The sequence below is a fragment of the Trifolium pratense genome, linkage group LG4 (assembly GCF_020283565.1).
Source record: "Trifolium pratense cultivar HEN17-A07 linkage group LG4, ARS_RC_1.1, whole genome shotgun sequence".
Classification (NCBI taxonomy): domain Eukaryota; kingdom Viridiplantae; phylum Streptophyta; class Magnoliopsida; order Fabales; family Fabaceae; genus Trifolium; species Trifolium pratense.
In genome coordinates this window covers 49983210-50001486 of record NC_060062.1, presented here as the reverse complement: position 1 = coordinate 50001486, position 18277 = coordinate 49983210, and the positions used below count along the sequence as shown (strand labels likewise).

The window sequence follows — 18277 nt, the reverse complement described above, 5'->3', positions numbered from 1 at the left end:
AACCGAACTGCGAGCACTTGTAGATTTGACCCATTAACATCACAAACTAGCGGACTCTTTGTGGTGAAGTTCAGAAAAGTGATTCTCTTTGATCTTCTCGTTACATCTTCGGAGAAAATATTTGTTTCAAACTTTCAATAGCCAAATAGTTTAGATGCTCACCATGTATGCTAGAAGCTTTCATAGAATAGATATTATTATTATTATTATTATTATTATTATTGTTATTATTATTATTATTATTATTATTATTGTTATTATTATTATTATTATTATTATTATTATTATTATTATTATACGGTGATGCTGGTCCTTAATAAGTACTTCCTCCGTCCCAAAATATAAGCAAAATTGATCAACTAAAGTGGATGTATTGGTCCAAATTTTAACCAAATACATCAAGTTTGTTTGACTCATTTTTGCTTATATTTTGAGACGGAAAAAGTAATTTATTGTAAGGTGTTTAAGTAATTAATGTCCTTCCAAAGATTCTTCAACGTCTTGACGTCTCTATGAAGGAATCGTGTTTTGTGGAGTCATCAAGAAAGTGCGTGTATTAATGAAATGAGTTGATTAGTGTTTCTTTATCATTTAAGTATAATTTGTAAAGTTCATCTTTGAAGGTCAACCTTAAAAGAACAAAGGAGCGAGAAGCAAAGTACATTAAAATGAAAATATCAATTTTTTGGTAACAAAATGAAAATATTGGCCTAACTTGTATGATTCAGACATGGCAAATGGCAAATTCTATCATATTTCTTAACACGTGCTTTTAGAGCACACATATGTTAATAAGATCCTTCATACATATTAATTTTTGATATTAGTCAGGGATGCTCTAATTTTTTTGGCAAGATCCGCCACTGCATCATATAAGCATCAACTTCTTCTTTCATAACCATTTTTATCTCTTTCTTTTACCTTTTTTGAATGATCTTTTAGTTACGAGTTTTATGTAACATGAAAGTGTGATTCAAGTGGTGCATGCCAATTCATGAATAACATATTATAATGAATACGAACTTTACAAAATTCATCATTGGATCGAAAGTTTATTTCATATAGATCATCTTTCATTTCTTTCATTTTAACTCCTATGCACATTGATTTAGATTGCAAACTTCTTATGATATATTCTCGTAAATATAAATTAAAAATATACTTAAATTTATAATCTTCAAAAGATATTTTTGCATATTATTTTGAACACCATAATATATTTTTTAGAGAAATTGAAAATCATTTTTAACTGTTATTGAAATTCATCAAGATTAACGGTCTTGACAAATTTTATAATGTTGGTAGTAAAAATATATCAAAATTTTAATTAGAATAGGAAACATCGTAAATGACAATGGTACTTTCCATTAAATTTTATGTATTTTGAGTTTTCTTACAATGTCCTATAATTGTCAATTTTGTAGAAGTTCGAAATATGTGATCATGTGAGCTTATCTCAATTGGTAGGTACTTTTTATTTTTTTATCACTTATTCACTCTTTAAGTTGGAATTACTACCAGACAAAAAAATAATTTTGAAATATATTTCTTAGTAAAAATAATTACACAAACTATTTACTAGCCCCACCAATAAAAATATCTCTTTGCAATAAATATTAAATACATTTGATAATTTTGTGGTCGAAAATTTTCATCCGTACTGATATGATATGATGTGTTTTCTTATGAACATTTCTGTTCATCATTGCCATTAATCAAAAAGAGAATAAGAAAGTCTGGCTAAATAGTGAAACTCACGCGGTATATGTCTTTTGTTATTCATCCGTTTCTTTGATTTGATTTCTTCTCATGGCAGTGCCAGAATCTTCCTCTTCATCTTCCTTCAGTTATGGATTCACCTATGATGTGTTCCTCAGCTTTAGAGGATTAGACACTCGCTATGGTTTTACCGGAAATCTCTACAAAGCACTTCTTGACCAAGGAATCCACACATTCATTGACGATGAAGAGCTACAAAGAGGACATGAAATCACACCATCACTTTTAGAGGCAATTGAAGAGTCAAGAATTGCCATAATTGTACTTTCTAAAAACTATGCATCTTCATCATTTTGCTTACAAGAACTTGTCAAGATCCTTGACTGCATTAAGGGGAAAGGTAGATTGGTTTGTCCAATCTTTTATGATGTGGATCCTTCTGATGTGAGGAAGCAGACAGGATCTTACGGTGAAGCTTTAGCTATGCATGCAGAGAGATTCATTGATATCTTGCCAAAATGGAAGATAGCTTTGCGACAAGTAGCTAACTTGTCTGGCTGGCATTTCAAAATTGGGTACCTGCCTTTTTCTCCTTTTCTTTTCTTTAATTTTTTTATTTTTTATTTTTGTTATTAGAGTCTATTGTTCGATTTAAGAGTTAATCCATGCCACTAATTTTGGTCTAGTGGTGAAGGGTTTTAGTAGTATGCTAGAGGTCATGGATTCATCCTCAGTTTAATTATAAGCCAAAAAATATATATATCTAAGGGTTAATTCAGAGGCCCAACATATTATGAAAATAATTTTTGGGTAGTATGCCAGAGGTTCTGGATTCAATCCTCGGCTCCATCCTAAACTAAAAAAAATAAAATAAAGGTTTGGTGTGGAGATGTAGTGTCTCTCCTCTTTTGTGATCCTGAAGCATTTAACCCGATGTTTCTTCCGATCTTCCCGAACTCCCCAAAACAAAAGAATATACAAACAGCTCGAAAGAGGCTACTGAAAACTCAGCAGCAGCATAAACAACACAAGCAACAAAACAACAAAATAGCACATTAGCCTTCCAAAATTCTAAAAACACCAATACACAGCAGCAAGTGAAGGGAAAATGATAGAAAAATTCCAGAAACAAACACCAATACACTGCTGCCTAACAATACTTGAACCAACACACCTGTTGACGAAACTAACTCGAAGGACCATTCTTGAAACACGATCTTCTACACCGTCCCAAGGTTTTCCTCCAAGAATACCTCCCTCGATAGCACCTCATACGCGGACTTAGCCAAGAACGTACTCCTGCTTCAAGATACCAACCCCAACTAATCACCCTCCAACAAATCCCGAAGCAGCACTACAAATTATTATAATACTATATGTGTATCACTCTCAAGACACTTATGATAATGGTGAATACATCAATGCTGAATTCTTAATAAGTATAATTTGGTAAAATTATTATTCTATTTCTTTTATTTATAGTGTTTTTATAATATATGTGAAATGAACAAACATAACACTCATTGTGGAGTTGAGGAAATACTTTACTAAGACTCACACAAACTTGCTTTGATTTGGTAGGGATGGATATGAATATGAGTTTATTGGAAAGATTGTTGAACATGTTTCCAAGAAAATCAACCGTATGGCTTTACCCGTGGCTGACTACCCGGTTGGACTTGAGCCTCGAATGCTAGAAATAAATTCACTTCTTGATGCTGGGTCTGATGATGAGGTCAAAATGATCGGCATCCATGGAATTGGAGGAATAGGGAAAACTACACTTTCTATTGCGGTTTATAACATGATTGCCGACCAATTTGAAGCTTTGTGTTTTCTTGAAAATGTGAGAGAAAATTCAAACAAACACGGGTTACAACATCTCCAAAAGATTCTTCTTTCTGAAACACTTGGAGAGAAGAAAATTAAGTTATCAAGTGTCAAACAAGGAATTTCAATAATAAAACATAGACTCCAGCAGAAAAAAGTTCTTTTGATTTTAGATGATGTTGACAAAATAGAACAACTGGAGGCCTTGGTTGGAGGGTCTGATTGGCTTGGTTCCGGAAGCAGAGTTATTATTACAAGTCGAGACAAACATTTGTTTGAAAGTCATGGGGTTAACAGAACATATGAATTAAATGTGTTAGATGAGAAAGAGGCTCTTCAATTGCTTACTTGGAAAGCTTTTAAAGCAGAGAAATATCATCCTAGTTACTTGGATGTCATGAAACGCGTAGTAGCCTATGCTTCGGGACTTCCATTGGCTTTAACAGTAATGGGTTCCAATTTATTTGGAAAGAATATACAAGAATGGGAATCTGCATTACATCGATATGAAATCATTCCTAATAAAGAGATCCAAAATATACTCAAAGTAAGTTTTGATGCTTTGGAGGAAGATGAACAAAGTGTTTTTCTTGACATAGCTTGTTTCTATACAGGAACAAAACATACATTGACAAGTGTAGAAAAGATGCTTCATGTTCATTATGATGCTTGCATGAAATATCATATTGGAGTATTGGTTGAAAAATCTCTCATAAAGATTAATTGGTTTGGTGGATTCAGTGTGCATGACTTGATAGAAGACATGGCTAAAGAAATTGTTCGATTGGAATCACCAGACGAACCTGGAAAACGTAGTCGATTATGGTTTCACGAAGATATAATCCAAGTTTTAGAAGACAATACAGTGAGTATGATTGATGTGTCATTTTTTAAATTATTAAAATCTTCCATCACATTTGTTTTTATCTTTTTCGTATATATTATATGTACATTTTTTTAAATATGTGTTGAATATTATACCTGTAGACATGTAATGTGAATATGATTAATAATTCTTTGTCTTTTTCTTTTTATGTTAAAAGGGAACTAGTGCGATTAAAACCATATATCTTATGTGTGAAAATGAGGTAGAATTGGATGAATCGGCCTTCAAGAAGATGAAAAACCTCAAAACCCTCATTATCGAAGGTAGCCATTTTTCCAAAGGACCCAAATATCTTCCAAATAGTTTAAGAGTAGTTGAATGGGAGGGATATCCTTCAGAATATTTACCTTATGATTTTCATCCAAAGAAACTTGCCATATTCAACTTACAAAAAAGTTGCATAACGTCACTCAAGTTGACTGACTCATTGAAAGTAAGTCTAATGATTTCATTTATTCAGTATGTAAATTTATAAGTTCATTTTTAACATTATTTATTTGGTTCTCATTTCTTTCTTCTTTTTAATTTTTTGCAGAAGTTCTTGAATGTTAAGATTTTGAATTTTGACGAAGCAAATTGTTTGACAGAAATACCTGATGCGTCTTCTCTCTTAAATTTAGAGGAATTTTCATTTGAAAATTGTGAGAATTTAATTTCAATTCACGATTCCGTCGGGTTATTGGATAAACTTAAAGTCTTGAGTGCTAGAGGTTGTAGTAAGCTTAGAAGATTTCCACCTATCAAATTGATGTCTCTTGAGCGACTCGATCTTTCATTTTGCATGAACCTCAAGAGTTTTCCAGAAATATTAGGGAAGATGGAAAATATAACAGATCTTGTGTTGGAAAAAACTCCGATAATTGAATTGCCATGTTCATTTCAAAATCTCACACATCTCCAAACATTAGAAGTACGTTGTTGTGGAATATTCAAGTTACCAAGTTGCATTCTCACGATGCCAAAACTGGTTAAGATAAGTGCTTGGGTATTAGAAGGGTGGCAATTTCCATTGGATAAAGTGACATCAACTGTGTCTTCAAATGTTGAATGTATAAGTCTTGCATTTTGCGAACTATCGAATGACTTTTTCCCAGCATGTCTCACATGGTTTGTTAATGTGAAAGAGTTAGACTTATCGAGGAATAATTTCACGATTCTTCCAGAATGCATTAAAGAATGTCATTTGTTAAAGAAGCTTTATTTGGATTATTGTCAATTTCTTCAAGAAGTTAGAGGAGTACCGCCAAACTTGGAAATATTTTCTGCACTATGGTGTAAATCTTGGACCTCTACAGATATGTTACTGCATCAGGTTTGTTTAATTATTTTTTATAATCTATACAAAAATAATTAAATTATATGATATAAAATACTAAAATTTGATATTATGAACTTTTAAATAGGAATTGCATGAAGCTGGAAGTACCATGTTTTATTTGCCAGGATCTAGAATTCCAGATTGGTTCGAGCACCGTAGTAGCAGAGGGTCAATTTCTTTTTGGTTTCGTAACAAGTTTCCTGCTATAGCTCTTTGTCTTGTTCCTGGTTCGATGTTTGCCACATCTCCAATCTATCCTATCGTGATCATCAATGGCAATAAATGTAAACTTGACTCTAGGAACAGGAATGAATACGGCGGTGATCATTATTTGCAGGTTGAATCAGATCATACATATATTTTTGATCTTCAAAAGATAAAGTTCGAAGATAATTTGGATGAAGCGATATTAAACAACGAATGGAACCACGTAGAGATTATGTATACGGATGCAAACAATCACTCAATGCTTATAGAAAGTGGAATCCATGTATTCAAACAGAAGAGTAGAATAGAGGACATTCGATTCACCAACCCTTGAAGAAAGATCATATTAGATGATGATCTCAAAAATCTCCAAGGTATATTATCTTGTTGTGTGTTGTCAGTTTAACTACATACTGATACTGCTTTACTTTGAATTCATTTTGTACTTGCAAATGGACTCATGATGGTTCAGTTAAACATATTATCAGAAGTTTGAACATTGGGGCTGGATAACTCTTCAGCGCCGTGTGCTGGATGCTGAGAGGACGGATAATTTACACGCTCTTCAGGCAATGACTTGTTATTCTCTCGATTTATAATTTACATGCATGCCTTTATTATATCATTTTTCTTTAACCCGCATGTATCTCACTACAGCTGAATCTTCTCACCAATCATTTAGTACTATGATAAATCTTGCAGGTGCATGCCTTTTAATTTGTAACTTCTTGGATCATATATATGATAAATCTACATGCTATTTGCTTAATGTCCTGCTATTGGGCTATTTATGAGATACATGTGTCTTATGTATTTATTCCTCATTTTTTCCAAACTTGTTTCAATCTAGAGTTGACAGAGATAGATGCTGCCAGACATTGGCCTTGCAAAGGGCATACAAAAAACATGGCGGTTTGACCCATTAACATCGCAAACTAGTGGACTCTTTGTGGCGAAGTTCAGAAAAGTAGTCATCTGATCTTCTTGTCACGTCGTTGGAAAATACATTTTCAATAGCCAAATAGTTTTAGACTTACTCCAAGGATATATATTAGAAGGTTTCATACAAAAAATATAGAAAAAGAAAAAAATGGTTATATGTTTGATCGAGTTCCTATGTTGATACTACATATCTTTTAATGTGGTTTTTAGTCCTATTTTTCTGCTGCATATTCCTATTTTTATAGTAGATTTAAAATAGGGGAAATTATACTCACCATCCCTTGAAGTATGCGCAAATATTATTAAAATATTTTAATATGACTATCCTCTCCCCTGAGAGATAGTCATGTTACACTCTCCTCCTTTAAATATACAACTTAGTCCATTTAACTAACACCGTTGGATAATATTATTTTAAAATTTTAAATATATAGAAACTAAATTGGTTTAAATTTACAATATTATCCTTTCAATCGGTTCGATGATTAATGCCTACCTTCCCTAACCTTTATTCCTACCTTATCAAACCCTAACCTTTGTGTTCGTTAATCTTTCTCATTGCCATTGTGTGACTGGCCATTCAGAAAACAAAATTTAACTACTTGTCACGGGTTGCATATTTCTACTGAAGCGTTACATCTTCATACATATTTTCTACGTTGTCTTTTTACCCATTGCATTCTTTCTTTAACTTTACTTTTAATGGAAGGTTTTACTCCCACACATATACGTTTGGGGCTTTTCAATGTAGAATATATTTAGAATTTTAAAGATTACTCCATTAGCAGATGAGTACTATCTCCATCTGAACTATCTTCTTTACCTTTCTCCTTATCCTTGTTTTTCAAAAGTCGACAATCTTTTAGGAAGGATTTGAAAAAGTTGAATATTTAAAAAATTTGAAAAAGAAATAAATAAAAAAAGGTGTGTGTGGGGTATCGGCTTGGCCGATGAGTGACGCTTGTTATTCAACGTATTGAACAAAATTTGTGTTGTACGATGTTTGGTGGACAAAATGTTATTTTTATATTTTAGACAACTTGTGCAGATAACAAAAAATTGTCCCTTGGTTTTGTGGGGGACAAGAATATCTGTTTTTGTTTCATTGATCCCAGTTTATCCGATCAAATGAACGGTTTTAAAATCAAACACAATACAGTTGAAATTATTTTGTCCAATCTCTTATTATTTAGCATATGAAATTCACCCTATATAGTGAAGTACATTAAAATGAAAATATCAATTCTTTTGGTAACAAAACGAAAATATTGGCATAACTTGTATGATTCACAGATATATTCACAAATATATTGACATAACTTTTGTGTATGAAGGGGCGGGTATTAATGTGTCGAAACATATCTTTTATTTGCTTCTTCAGAAAAATAAAATAAAAATGAAAATATCATTTAATATTGCACAGAGAAGACAGAGAGCAATTTCACAATGAGAATAAAGAGGAGTCTCTTAACTTTCTTTGATTTTAACATGCACCCAAAATGTATGAAGTGCCACCATACCATACTGTCAGTAATGAAATCAACGCATATCCATTTAAAAATGCAGTACCAAACTTGTTGAACAAATCTGCAACTAAAGAAGCATCCTCCACTGATCTGAAACAGAATGCACAATAGAGTTCGTGAGAGTTTGATAGGACCCCCTGCATTGGAGTGCTGCATGCGTTGGTAATTTCTCAAGCAATAATCTCCACCTGAAAATAGACACCTTCAATGGGACATCATTCTTCCACAATTTATTTAAAGCCTCTACAACATTTGGACAAAGTTCATCCACCACAGTCCCTTGTTGCAAGAACTGGTGAGTGGAACTAACTGAAAATTGTCCCAATACTTTTGGTATCCATCTCCGATTATCATTTCTATCAAAAGGGTGATAAACAACCAACAAAGAAAGCAACATGGCAGCATCATTTTCATCAGAACCTGTCAAGTGCCCTTCTTGAAACAAAGACCAATATCTGGCCCCTAATTCCCCTTATCGGCAACGACCATATTCTTATCCAGCTCCTTTTCAAACAAATTCGGGAAAAAATCTTTAAGAGAATCATTACCAATCCACTTCTCCTTCCAAAAACCAATTGACTTTCCGTCGCCCAGAATACAATACTACTAACATTGGAAGAGAACCATAGGTTATAGGTTCCCCTCCGACCCTCCTACTTTTAGGATATCCCACCACTACAATGAGTCGGTTCTTTTTGCGCCAACTTCTGAACGACTCAAAATAGTGTGGTTTAACTCTTGCAAATGTGAGAATGTGCATTTGTAAGAGTCCCCCATTTATTTTTTGACTAAAAATTAATTATTTGGCATTTTAAAATTTTAAAAATATTTTTGAAATAAAAAATGTTTTAAAATAAAATTATTTGTTTTAAAAAATGTATCTGTTTAATAATTATTGTTTTAAAAAATCAGTTTATAACATTTTAAAAATAGTTCATAAAAAAAAAATTAAACCATTTTTTCATACAAAATTATTTTATAAACTACATATAACAAATAACTTATTTTATAAGTTTTTTTCTTTCAAAAAATTTATTTATTTTTATTTTTAAAACTTATTTTTAATTTTAATTTATTTCTAAAATATTTTTTTAACTTTAAAAATGCCAAATAATCAATTTTTAGTCCAAAAAGTCAAACAGGGTTAGTAAGTGCAAAATAAGGTAAATTTGGGGGCCAAAATCTAACAAAAACAAATTCATCGAGCAACTAAAAAACAAAGTGGCACTGTGTTGTGTCTGTGGCACACAAAGACAACACAACAGAGCGAGGAAATCAATCGCTGATGAGCGAAGGGAAATCACAACTAAAAATATGGAAATGAAAAACAAAACAAACGAGAAAGCTTCATCATTAAGATGGAAAATCCTTCGTCAAGCTCTTCTCTCTAATCCCTCTTCTTCAAACTCAGGTAATTTCATTCTCACATTCATCTGTTCCCAAAAATGCTTCTATAACTTCTATTCAATCTTCTTTTCATGCCCCCAATTATTTGCAGACGAGAAATCTCAAACGAGTATCAAACGCATTTCGAGAAGAACAAGTCATGGATTCAATTTGATACCGTCTCATGTAATCGATGATGAACGTGGTTCAACTAATTGCAATGGTTCTTCTTCCATTAAAGATGCTCGAGTTTGTTACACTTTACCAATCCCTAACGCTCCTCAACTGTTTTTGAGGTTTGTATCTTTCATTGTTTTTGGTATTCACTTATTTGTTTACTAGTTTCATCTAGCTGCTGTAAATTGCATTATAAATTATACATAGGATAGACTATTGACTGATGATTTTCTGTTTTAACTGTTTATATTCTTTACTTTGCATTTTAAATGTCTTTATTCTTTGACTTAAGGTTTTAAATAGTATTTGTCGGTTGTGTTTGATTTGCGATCTTTGATATTATGGAGATTCCCGGTCAGATGTGTCCGAAATCAGGGCGACATTGCGGTTTTCGCAACATAAAAAGTCATCATGCAGCGATCCAAATCACAATACCTTTATTTAAAACCTTGCTTTAAGTTTTAACCTTTGAAGCGACATTCAAAATTTAGAATAGGGAAATGTATTTTTACTTTTTCCAGAGATAAATTCTGCGAACATAAGAATTGACATTCTGTTGATTGGTTGTTTTTCCTATCACTACATCTTTATTTAGTATCTTTAGAAGTAATTGACAATCTCATTTCATGGAAGTTTTTGGGTTGAACATTATCTATTGATATATTTATGCAGACAAAGAGTTGACAACCAATCTGACCTCAATGATTTTCAGATATGTAACACATACAACATTGACAACACAGGGCTTGTATGTATGTTTTTCTGCCATTACAACTCATAACTGCTTTTTCAATTTTTCTAAGTTTTACAACGACTGATAGTATTTGCATATATATTCTTCAATCTCATCATTATTGAGTGTTGAAAAATCCATTCTGTATTGTTAATTGTTAAGTGCAGATTAGTAACCCCATTTTTTAAGGCGATTGACTTCTATTTTGCTTAAATAACATGGTTTCCCTAGTAGATATCCAGTGGGATTCGGTTAACTTTGCCCATTAATTTATTTTTTCTGTTTTTTTATTTATTTTTTCTAGGGTTATGGAGAATCTTTTTAATTACTTGTCACTTGTTGATCGAAGCTCAATGGTCTGGGAGTACGGGTTGTTATAGGTTGTTATAGGCCTTAAATATAAAAGAACATAAACACAAATTAACACAAATTATTGTTTTATTGGAGATGTTGCGTCTGAAAAATACATGAATGCAAACTTAAAAACATAAGAAGTGATGCCATAAGCTTGAAGGTCTATAAGTTGAATTAACAAAAATTCCTCAAATTCGTGTTCATGCTTTAATTTAACAAAATGTAGTCAAATTCCTTCGTGCCTAATTTAACAATTAATACATAATTCGTTGTTGCCTAATTTAACAATCCATGCATAACAAGTTGAATTAAGAAAAACGCGGTGTATTCAAAGGGCCTTCAAAAGTCCTACTATGTCTCTATACTTTTTATTTAAAATCCTTTTACATCAGTAGTTTATTCCGGCCTTACTGCTCTTACCAAGCTTAGTAGTTACCATTTGAAACTCTCTCGCATCGCACCCTTTTCTATTTCTTCATAAAATTTCTTTATGCATTTAACAAAGTCAAAGCAACAATGTCCTCTTTTTCCTTTAGGCGCATGCTATTGATGATCTTGTTACCTCTGATATCCTCATTAACGGCTACTCTCACAGTCTTCAATTATGTTAGGTTTCTAGGCCGGGGCTATATACAAAAATGGTTAATTAATTAGCCCCGAAGACCCACCATGAGAAAAAAAACCCGTTTAGAGATGGTAAGATCATCTATTGAGTCTATATACATAGACTATAATATCTTTTGGATCAAGTGTACCCTTGGAGGGAAATTTGAACTTAAAAAATGCACGCGTGGCTAGAAATTCCACCCTTAAGGTGGATAAGCCGGATGACCGGGGTTTGAACCCCGGCCCCCTGCATATATAATGCAATGTCCCTGCCAACTGAACTAAGGACTATGTTTTTCTGCTAATAAATAAAAACAAATATTAGCATATAATATTAGCATATAATAAAAACTAAGGACTATGCTTGTTCAAAAATATTAGCATATAAGATGTTGGATTTGTTTCAATAAATATTTTCAAACTATTAACTTTTTATAATTTTACTATTATACAATCAAATATATTAATGGTCAAAGTTATTCTTTGACATGTGTGAAACAGTCAACTGAGTCACACTCATTGTGGACAGAGATAGTATTTATATTTATTTAACATGACTAGGGTCACACTCACAGGTATAATCAATGTCTGAATGAAACCTATCTTCATAGATAATAACATGATAAATCATCATTGAATGTAAGAGTACATAAACCAAGATTGTTAAAATCTCGTTTTAAATTGTAAATTCAATCGACGTTTTTAGTATGACTTTTGTGTTAAATTAGAGCTTAAATAGTTTAAACTCGCACATTTTTATCTAGTTGAATGATTCAAAATCTCAATTTTACTTTTTTTAGAAATATATTTATTTTTTTATGAGAAAAAATTCATGTAATATCATACGGCTAAATATTCAGAGGACACCTAAATCTTTTATAATAGTATACGTTAATAATTCGAGTCGTAATAATTTTACTCTTGATTTTTTATAATAGTATACTCCCTCCGTTTCTTTTTATAAGCAGTTTTGAGGTTCATTGAATATGGTCCCGTTTGGATTAGCTTATTTTTGAGCTTATGCAAATAACTTATGCAATATAAATTAGGTTTTACGCTATTTTATAAGTTCACACTAGTGAAAATTGTATTTTTATAAGCTATTTTATCATAAACTATCTGGACAAACTAATAATAATACATAAAAATTGCATAAGCTGTTTGCATAAGCTCAAATATAAGCTAATCCAAACAGGGTCTATGTAATGTATCTGATATATATTATATACCAAATATACCAGTTATCTTTAAAAAGTGTATTTTTCCATATAATAGGAAACAAAGGAGTACATTAATAATTAAAAAGATAACAATTTTCGGTGCTCGTGCGTTCCCAACAATGTCTCTTATTTTTATACATACACGTGCAAAAAGAAGAAAGAAAATACAAAAGAATAGATGAAAACAAGTGAGAAATGAAACATATAAATAATTATATTTTGATAAAATAATAAAATATTACAAAATTTTATGATGCGATTATTCAAATATGTTATTTGATAAATAATAGATTTTGTAAAGTAAAATTAAAATAATAAGGGTTAAAATTTACAATCACTTTGTATTTCAATTTTATATAATATTCATTCTCACATGATATACATGATTCAAAGAGTCATATTTAATCCATGAAAAATGAGAGAGATATTCTTTACAAAATATATTGATCGGTATATAGTTGTTAGTGTTATTTGTTAGTGAAATGCATATTACTATAGTCATATTTTAATTCATGAGAATGATAGAAAATCAATTGAGTGTGAATTATCTAATATTTAAAATTGTATATTGATTGGTATATAATTGTTAGTGAAATGCATATGACAATAGTCATATTTTAATTCATGAGAACAATAGAAAATCAATTCAGTGTGAATTATCTAATATTTAAAATTGATTTTTCAATTTTAATGAGGTAAACTCTAGAAGTTTACAAGCCAAGTTTACATTTCGATTCCACCTATTTGAAACTAGTTGATGTAAAAACTCAATTCTGAGTTTCTGACAACCTTGATCTAAACTCCAAAGTTGACTTAGTATGACTAGGAGTAGGAACCCATACATCAACGGACTAGGGAAAAAGAGACCTAATTCCTCTATAGACTTGATCAGGAAACAAACCACATATATAAGAAGTGGAAATCTTGGACATGGTTCACACTAATTGCTGTAACTTTGTCAGGCTAGGATTACCCAATTCAGCATGTAAAAGAAGGGGAATCGGTGAGGCTGTAGAGCTTGTTAAAGTCGTATCTAATGTCAATCATCTAACCTGAACTTTGATTCCTCAAGAAAATAAGATCTGTAGTAAAAGATATGACAACAGTTTAAGCGGCTAATAAAAAGTAAATTAATGGGAAAACGTGGAACATATAGCGCAAAATAAACCAAAAGAGAAGGAAGATGATAGGTAGTACCAACCCATTTGGACTCTGTTTGGGAACCATTAGCTAAGATAACCATATGAGAATAACCAGAGGGAGTTTAGTGAGAAGGGATTTATTACTGCAGTTTTGATCAGTGGCACTAGAACCAGAACCCATGGACCAAGAGATGATGATTGGAAATACAAGCAAACAAATTACCATTGTGTACAAGAGGTAGTGGAGGCTAAACAGATGCTCCCCAAGCATTTCATCATAGCAACTAGTTGCCATGGGAGGTTGTGAAGTCATTGCCCATGGTTGCAGTGGGTACTGCAAAATGTACTGCAGCATGCATCACGCAGCAAGAATAAGTATGTGTAACTTGGACGTGATCTCATAATGCAGTGCATTAAGTGAACCGGGAGGTGATCTATGTAGAGGAGTTCAGGGCAACCAAAGGTTAGCTAATGGCTGCCCCTAAACAGAGTAGCCACGCATGCCTGAAAATGGATGCACCAGTATTAAGGACGCAACACTGCTTGTCACATGAAGGTGCATCTATCGGTGATGTTGCTGGCCAGAAAAGTCGCTAGACAACAGCAGCTAGCGGCCATAAAACATTCTAACAGAGACTGGAGCGGATTTTGGGGCTGCTGGAATGAGGACACGATAGTGGAGACCAAAAACTGTAGAGAAAATGCTGTTTCTGAAAGAAGAAAAAACAAAATTGGTACTGATGGACAGTGGGCAAACCAGTATTCATGGATCAAAGTTGGTTCTTAATTCTTATTGTGTGTTTAACACAACAAAGTTTATCTCTCATGCACGTGCATACACAACCACACCCCACATAGATTAACATTATCCTATTTACTATATTTATATGATATTGTGTAACCATTATTTCCCTATCGGCATTATTCACAGCTGTGAATTATTTCTAATTAATCAAATTTTTTGTAGTACTGTCTGTAGATAAGGCTATTCTTTAAAATTTTATTTTAGGTCATATTTTATGGCTAATCGAAATTTTTATCTGCGATTGAGTTTTTTTTAATTCACTAGAGGGAGCATTAGTGTTTTGCCAAAATGTTCTGATTTTAAACAACTTTTTTTTGAATTTTAAGCTGTAGTTTGAAGAAACTGAATCAGATGTCAGTTGGTTGTACATTTTAGATGAAAAAACATAGGAGATCATTTTCTATCACTTACAATTTTCATTATCCTATAAATATTAATTCAGGCTTTTTCTAATTTCACAGTTTGTGCTTAGAAATTCATAATGTCCTCTGCAGGTAATTGGCCATCAGAAGATGTTCTTGCTCATTATTGCTTGTCACATAGAGATATATTCAGGTTTGGGTATCTCTATATTTTCTTTCATGAAGATTTTATTCAGCTTTGAATAACTATTATTACATTTCACCTCATTTTTCCTCTGTGCATTGCTAGCATCATTTTGACTATTATTTTCTGTGACCTCAGACTAGTATAATTTCTTTTAGGTCTAAAAAAGTTATTGAGCTTGGTTCTGGCTACGGCTTGGCTGGATTTGTTATTGCAGCTGTTACTGAGGCATCAGAGGTTGCGATCTCAGATGGAAATCCACAAGTAGTTGATTGTATCCTTTTGCTATATTTATTGAAGCCAATATTTTATTTTCTTATGGTAGTAAAAGAGATAATTAATTGTATTGTAAGAATTCAATACTTTTTCCATAAATGAATGCGAGGTAGGGAAAATAATGTCTTCAGAGTATAAATTTGAACGAAGTTCTTTTCTTTCCCTTCATATTTTTGGTGATAAACATGAAACAAAAATAGGTAATATGTTGATGTCTTATGTGTGTAAAATCTAATTTCTTAATACATGTTGATGCCAGTTATAAACAAATGGAGCCTGCTGGTATTAATCACTGCTTGTGTGCTATAGCTTCCTTTACACTGCTTCTGTGTAGAATACTGTTGTACATGTTTGACATTTTTCACTTTGTAGTGTACTTTAAGAGGGATTTTCTCATCCCAATGTAATAATGTTTTTTAATTTTTTTTAAAGGTTGCATGGAATATTATCCATTTTGAGAATATGCTTCATTAAATATGTTTTTGTCAAATGGATTGCTTTTCCATGACAATCAGATACTCAGCGTAACATTGAAGCTAACACTGGAGCATTTGGGGATACAGTTGTGAAGTCTATGATGCTTCACTGGAATCAGGAAGATACTTCTAGTGTTGCAGACACTTTTGATATTATTGTTGCAAGTGATTGGTAAGATCTTTATTTGAATTTTTATTTTCTTTTGAAAGGAGTTTTTATTTGAACTTTCAATCATTCTATATTTGCATACTTTTCCAACTTAGATGAAAGTCTTATTTGTAGCTCTAGTGACATAGCTGTAAGCCTGTAACTTCTTATTGAATGGAAATTGTCATTTTTGCCAACAGCATTGTCTTTTAATAATTTTGATTAATATAAGAATCAAAGGGTTCAGCGTGTGGTGATAATCACAAAGTGTTAAATACTATTAAATATATCGTTTATTTGGTGGAAGATTTGTTTTTTTCTTCGATGAACAAATTTTTGCATGCATGTTATCGTTGGTCAATGGAGTTACTTTTTTCTGTTTCCTTTTGTTAACTTTTTATCAGTTTCAATTTTTAAAGTTGGACTAAGTTTATTGGCAAGTGGTGATAACGCAAACATATATTATGTATGAAATGAATCAGCAGATTCGCATCCATGTAGCTTGACTTGCCTTTTGTTTTGGTCTTTATGCTAATCTTATCTTTATACTAAGACATTGAATGGCTGTTTTGACAGCACTTTCTTTAAGGATTTCCACAAAGACCTTGTTCGAACTGTCAGGCACTTGTTATCAAAAACAGAATCTTCCGAGGCTCTATTTTTAAGTCCAAAAAGAGGCAACTCATTGGACCTCTTCTTGGAGGTAGCTAAAGAAAATGGCCTGCATTTCAGTGTAACAGAAAACTATGACAAAGAAGTCTGGAAACGTCATGAGGGGTTCTTGAATGGTTCGGATAGGGACTCTTGGCCCAGTTATGAGACAGGTCATTGCTATCCACTCTTGATCAAAATCACCCTTTGAACTTTCTTCTAGCCATTCTACATTAGGCCTCCTTTTATTGTTGGTTGAAGATAAGTAGAAATCTTTTCCTCCAACAGAGGAAATGTCTGGTGCCGTCACTTACCAAATTGCACGCTTATGTAATTTTTTTGTTGGGGTCACATCTTTCGATAGACAGTACTATTCTCATCCACGAAAGGTCAAATGAATGTGAAGCTGATGCGGCTATTCACGTCAAAAGTGAAGATTAAATATCTTCACAAAAGTACCTGAGATTATTAAAAACCTTTTTTAGCCCACTTGATCTTTATAACCTGAAAGAAAGGAGGAAAAAAAGGAAAAGTAATCTATAGTTCATGTGGTATAAAATATTATTAATAGTGATTAAAATGCTTGCACAAGTGTGCCCTGATTATGATAAAAAAATAGCAGGTTAGATGAATCATGTATGGATTGGTTGTGGTTTTATTATTGTGATTGTATCTTAGCTTGGATTAGCTAATGGTTTCTGCAATGCAACTTTTGACAGAAAAAAGTTCCCCTTATCTTCATTTAAGCATAATAGTTACAAGGATAAAGCTTTTAGAAGAGCCAAAGCAACTCCACCAATAGGATGAAGCTGTACTGTGTCAAAAGATAACATTTGGTTCAATTAAACTAGAAATTTATGCAAGTGGAAGATTGATACTTTTTTCTTGTATCTAATAGTAATAGTAATGTGATGTGGTTTGTCTTTGCAGTGAGATTAGTATGGACATGACTTAGCATTCTTAGCTATTAAGGAAGCAACTATTATTAGTATTAATTTTTATATATTGCTTTGTTGATTGGACTTGTCTCAATTTGGCACCCTTAACAAATTTACTACCTCTTTTTTTTTTTTTTTTTTTTTTTTAAAAAAAAGGATGGTCTAGTAGTGTCTGGTAGAAAAGATGGGTGGCCAGGGAAAAGCCTAAGATGGTTCATGCTTGGTTATAATAGTATATACTGGCCTACTGGGAGCTAAATTAAAAGTTTCCAAATTAAGAAAGAGCACTTGCCAAAAACCACAAAGGGTCCTATAATCGATGTTAGACAATACTAGTATTACATAATTTGCTTTGGTAGAGTTTTCTATCCAAGAAACATGTCAACGACTG

General features: G+C 32.3%; 2 protein-coding genes across 9 annotated transcripts; both read left to right on the top strand.

Annotated features, from left to right (window-relative positions):
• Positions 1 to 785: 785 nt before the first annotated feature.
• LOC123882347 (disease resistance protein RUN1-like) lies at positions 786 to 7117 on the top strand. Of its 8 annotated transcripts, none has more exons than XR_006799785.1 (7): positions 786 to 2294; positions 3301 to 4414; positions 4593 to 4868; positions 4971 to 5747; positions 5839 to 6334; positions 6449 to 6529; positions 6618 to 7117. XR_006799785.1 is itself a non-coding variant. In XM_045931197.1 (6 exons), the coding sequence occupies exons 1-5, from the start codon at positions 1810 to 1812 to the stop codon at positions 6292 to 6294; spliced, it is 3108 nt and encodes a 1035-aa protein (XP_045787153.1). In that variant the 5' UTR covers positions 786 to 1809; the 3' UTR covers positions 6295 to 6334; positions 6449 to 7117. The 8 variants fall into 8 exon arrangements, 2 of the variants coding, with proteins under 2 accessions (XP_045787153.1, XP_045787154.1); XR_006799784.1 differs by having other exon boundaries at positions 1632 to 2294; positions 6811 to 7117; XR_006799786.1 differs by having other exon boundaries at positions 1632 to 2294; positions 6433 to 6529; positions 6663 to 6729.
• Positions 7118 to 9664: 2547 nt separating this feature from the next.
• Positions 9665 to 17980, top strand: LOC123882349 (calmodulin-lysine N-methyltransferase). The gene is made up of 7 exons (XM_045931203.1): positions 9665 to 9839; positions 9927 to 10110; positions 10664 to 10743; positions 15346 to 15406; positions 15556 to 15671; positions 16189 to 16321; positions 16874 to 17980. Exons 1-7 carry the CDS (start codon positions 9743 to 9745, stop codon positions 17157 to 17159), a joined length of 957 nt encoding a protein of 318 aa, XP_045787159.1. The 5' UTR covers positions 9665 to 9742; the 3' UTR covers positions 17160 to 17980.
• Positions 17981 to 18277: the final 297 nt, after the last annotated feature.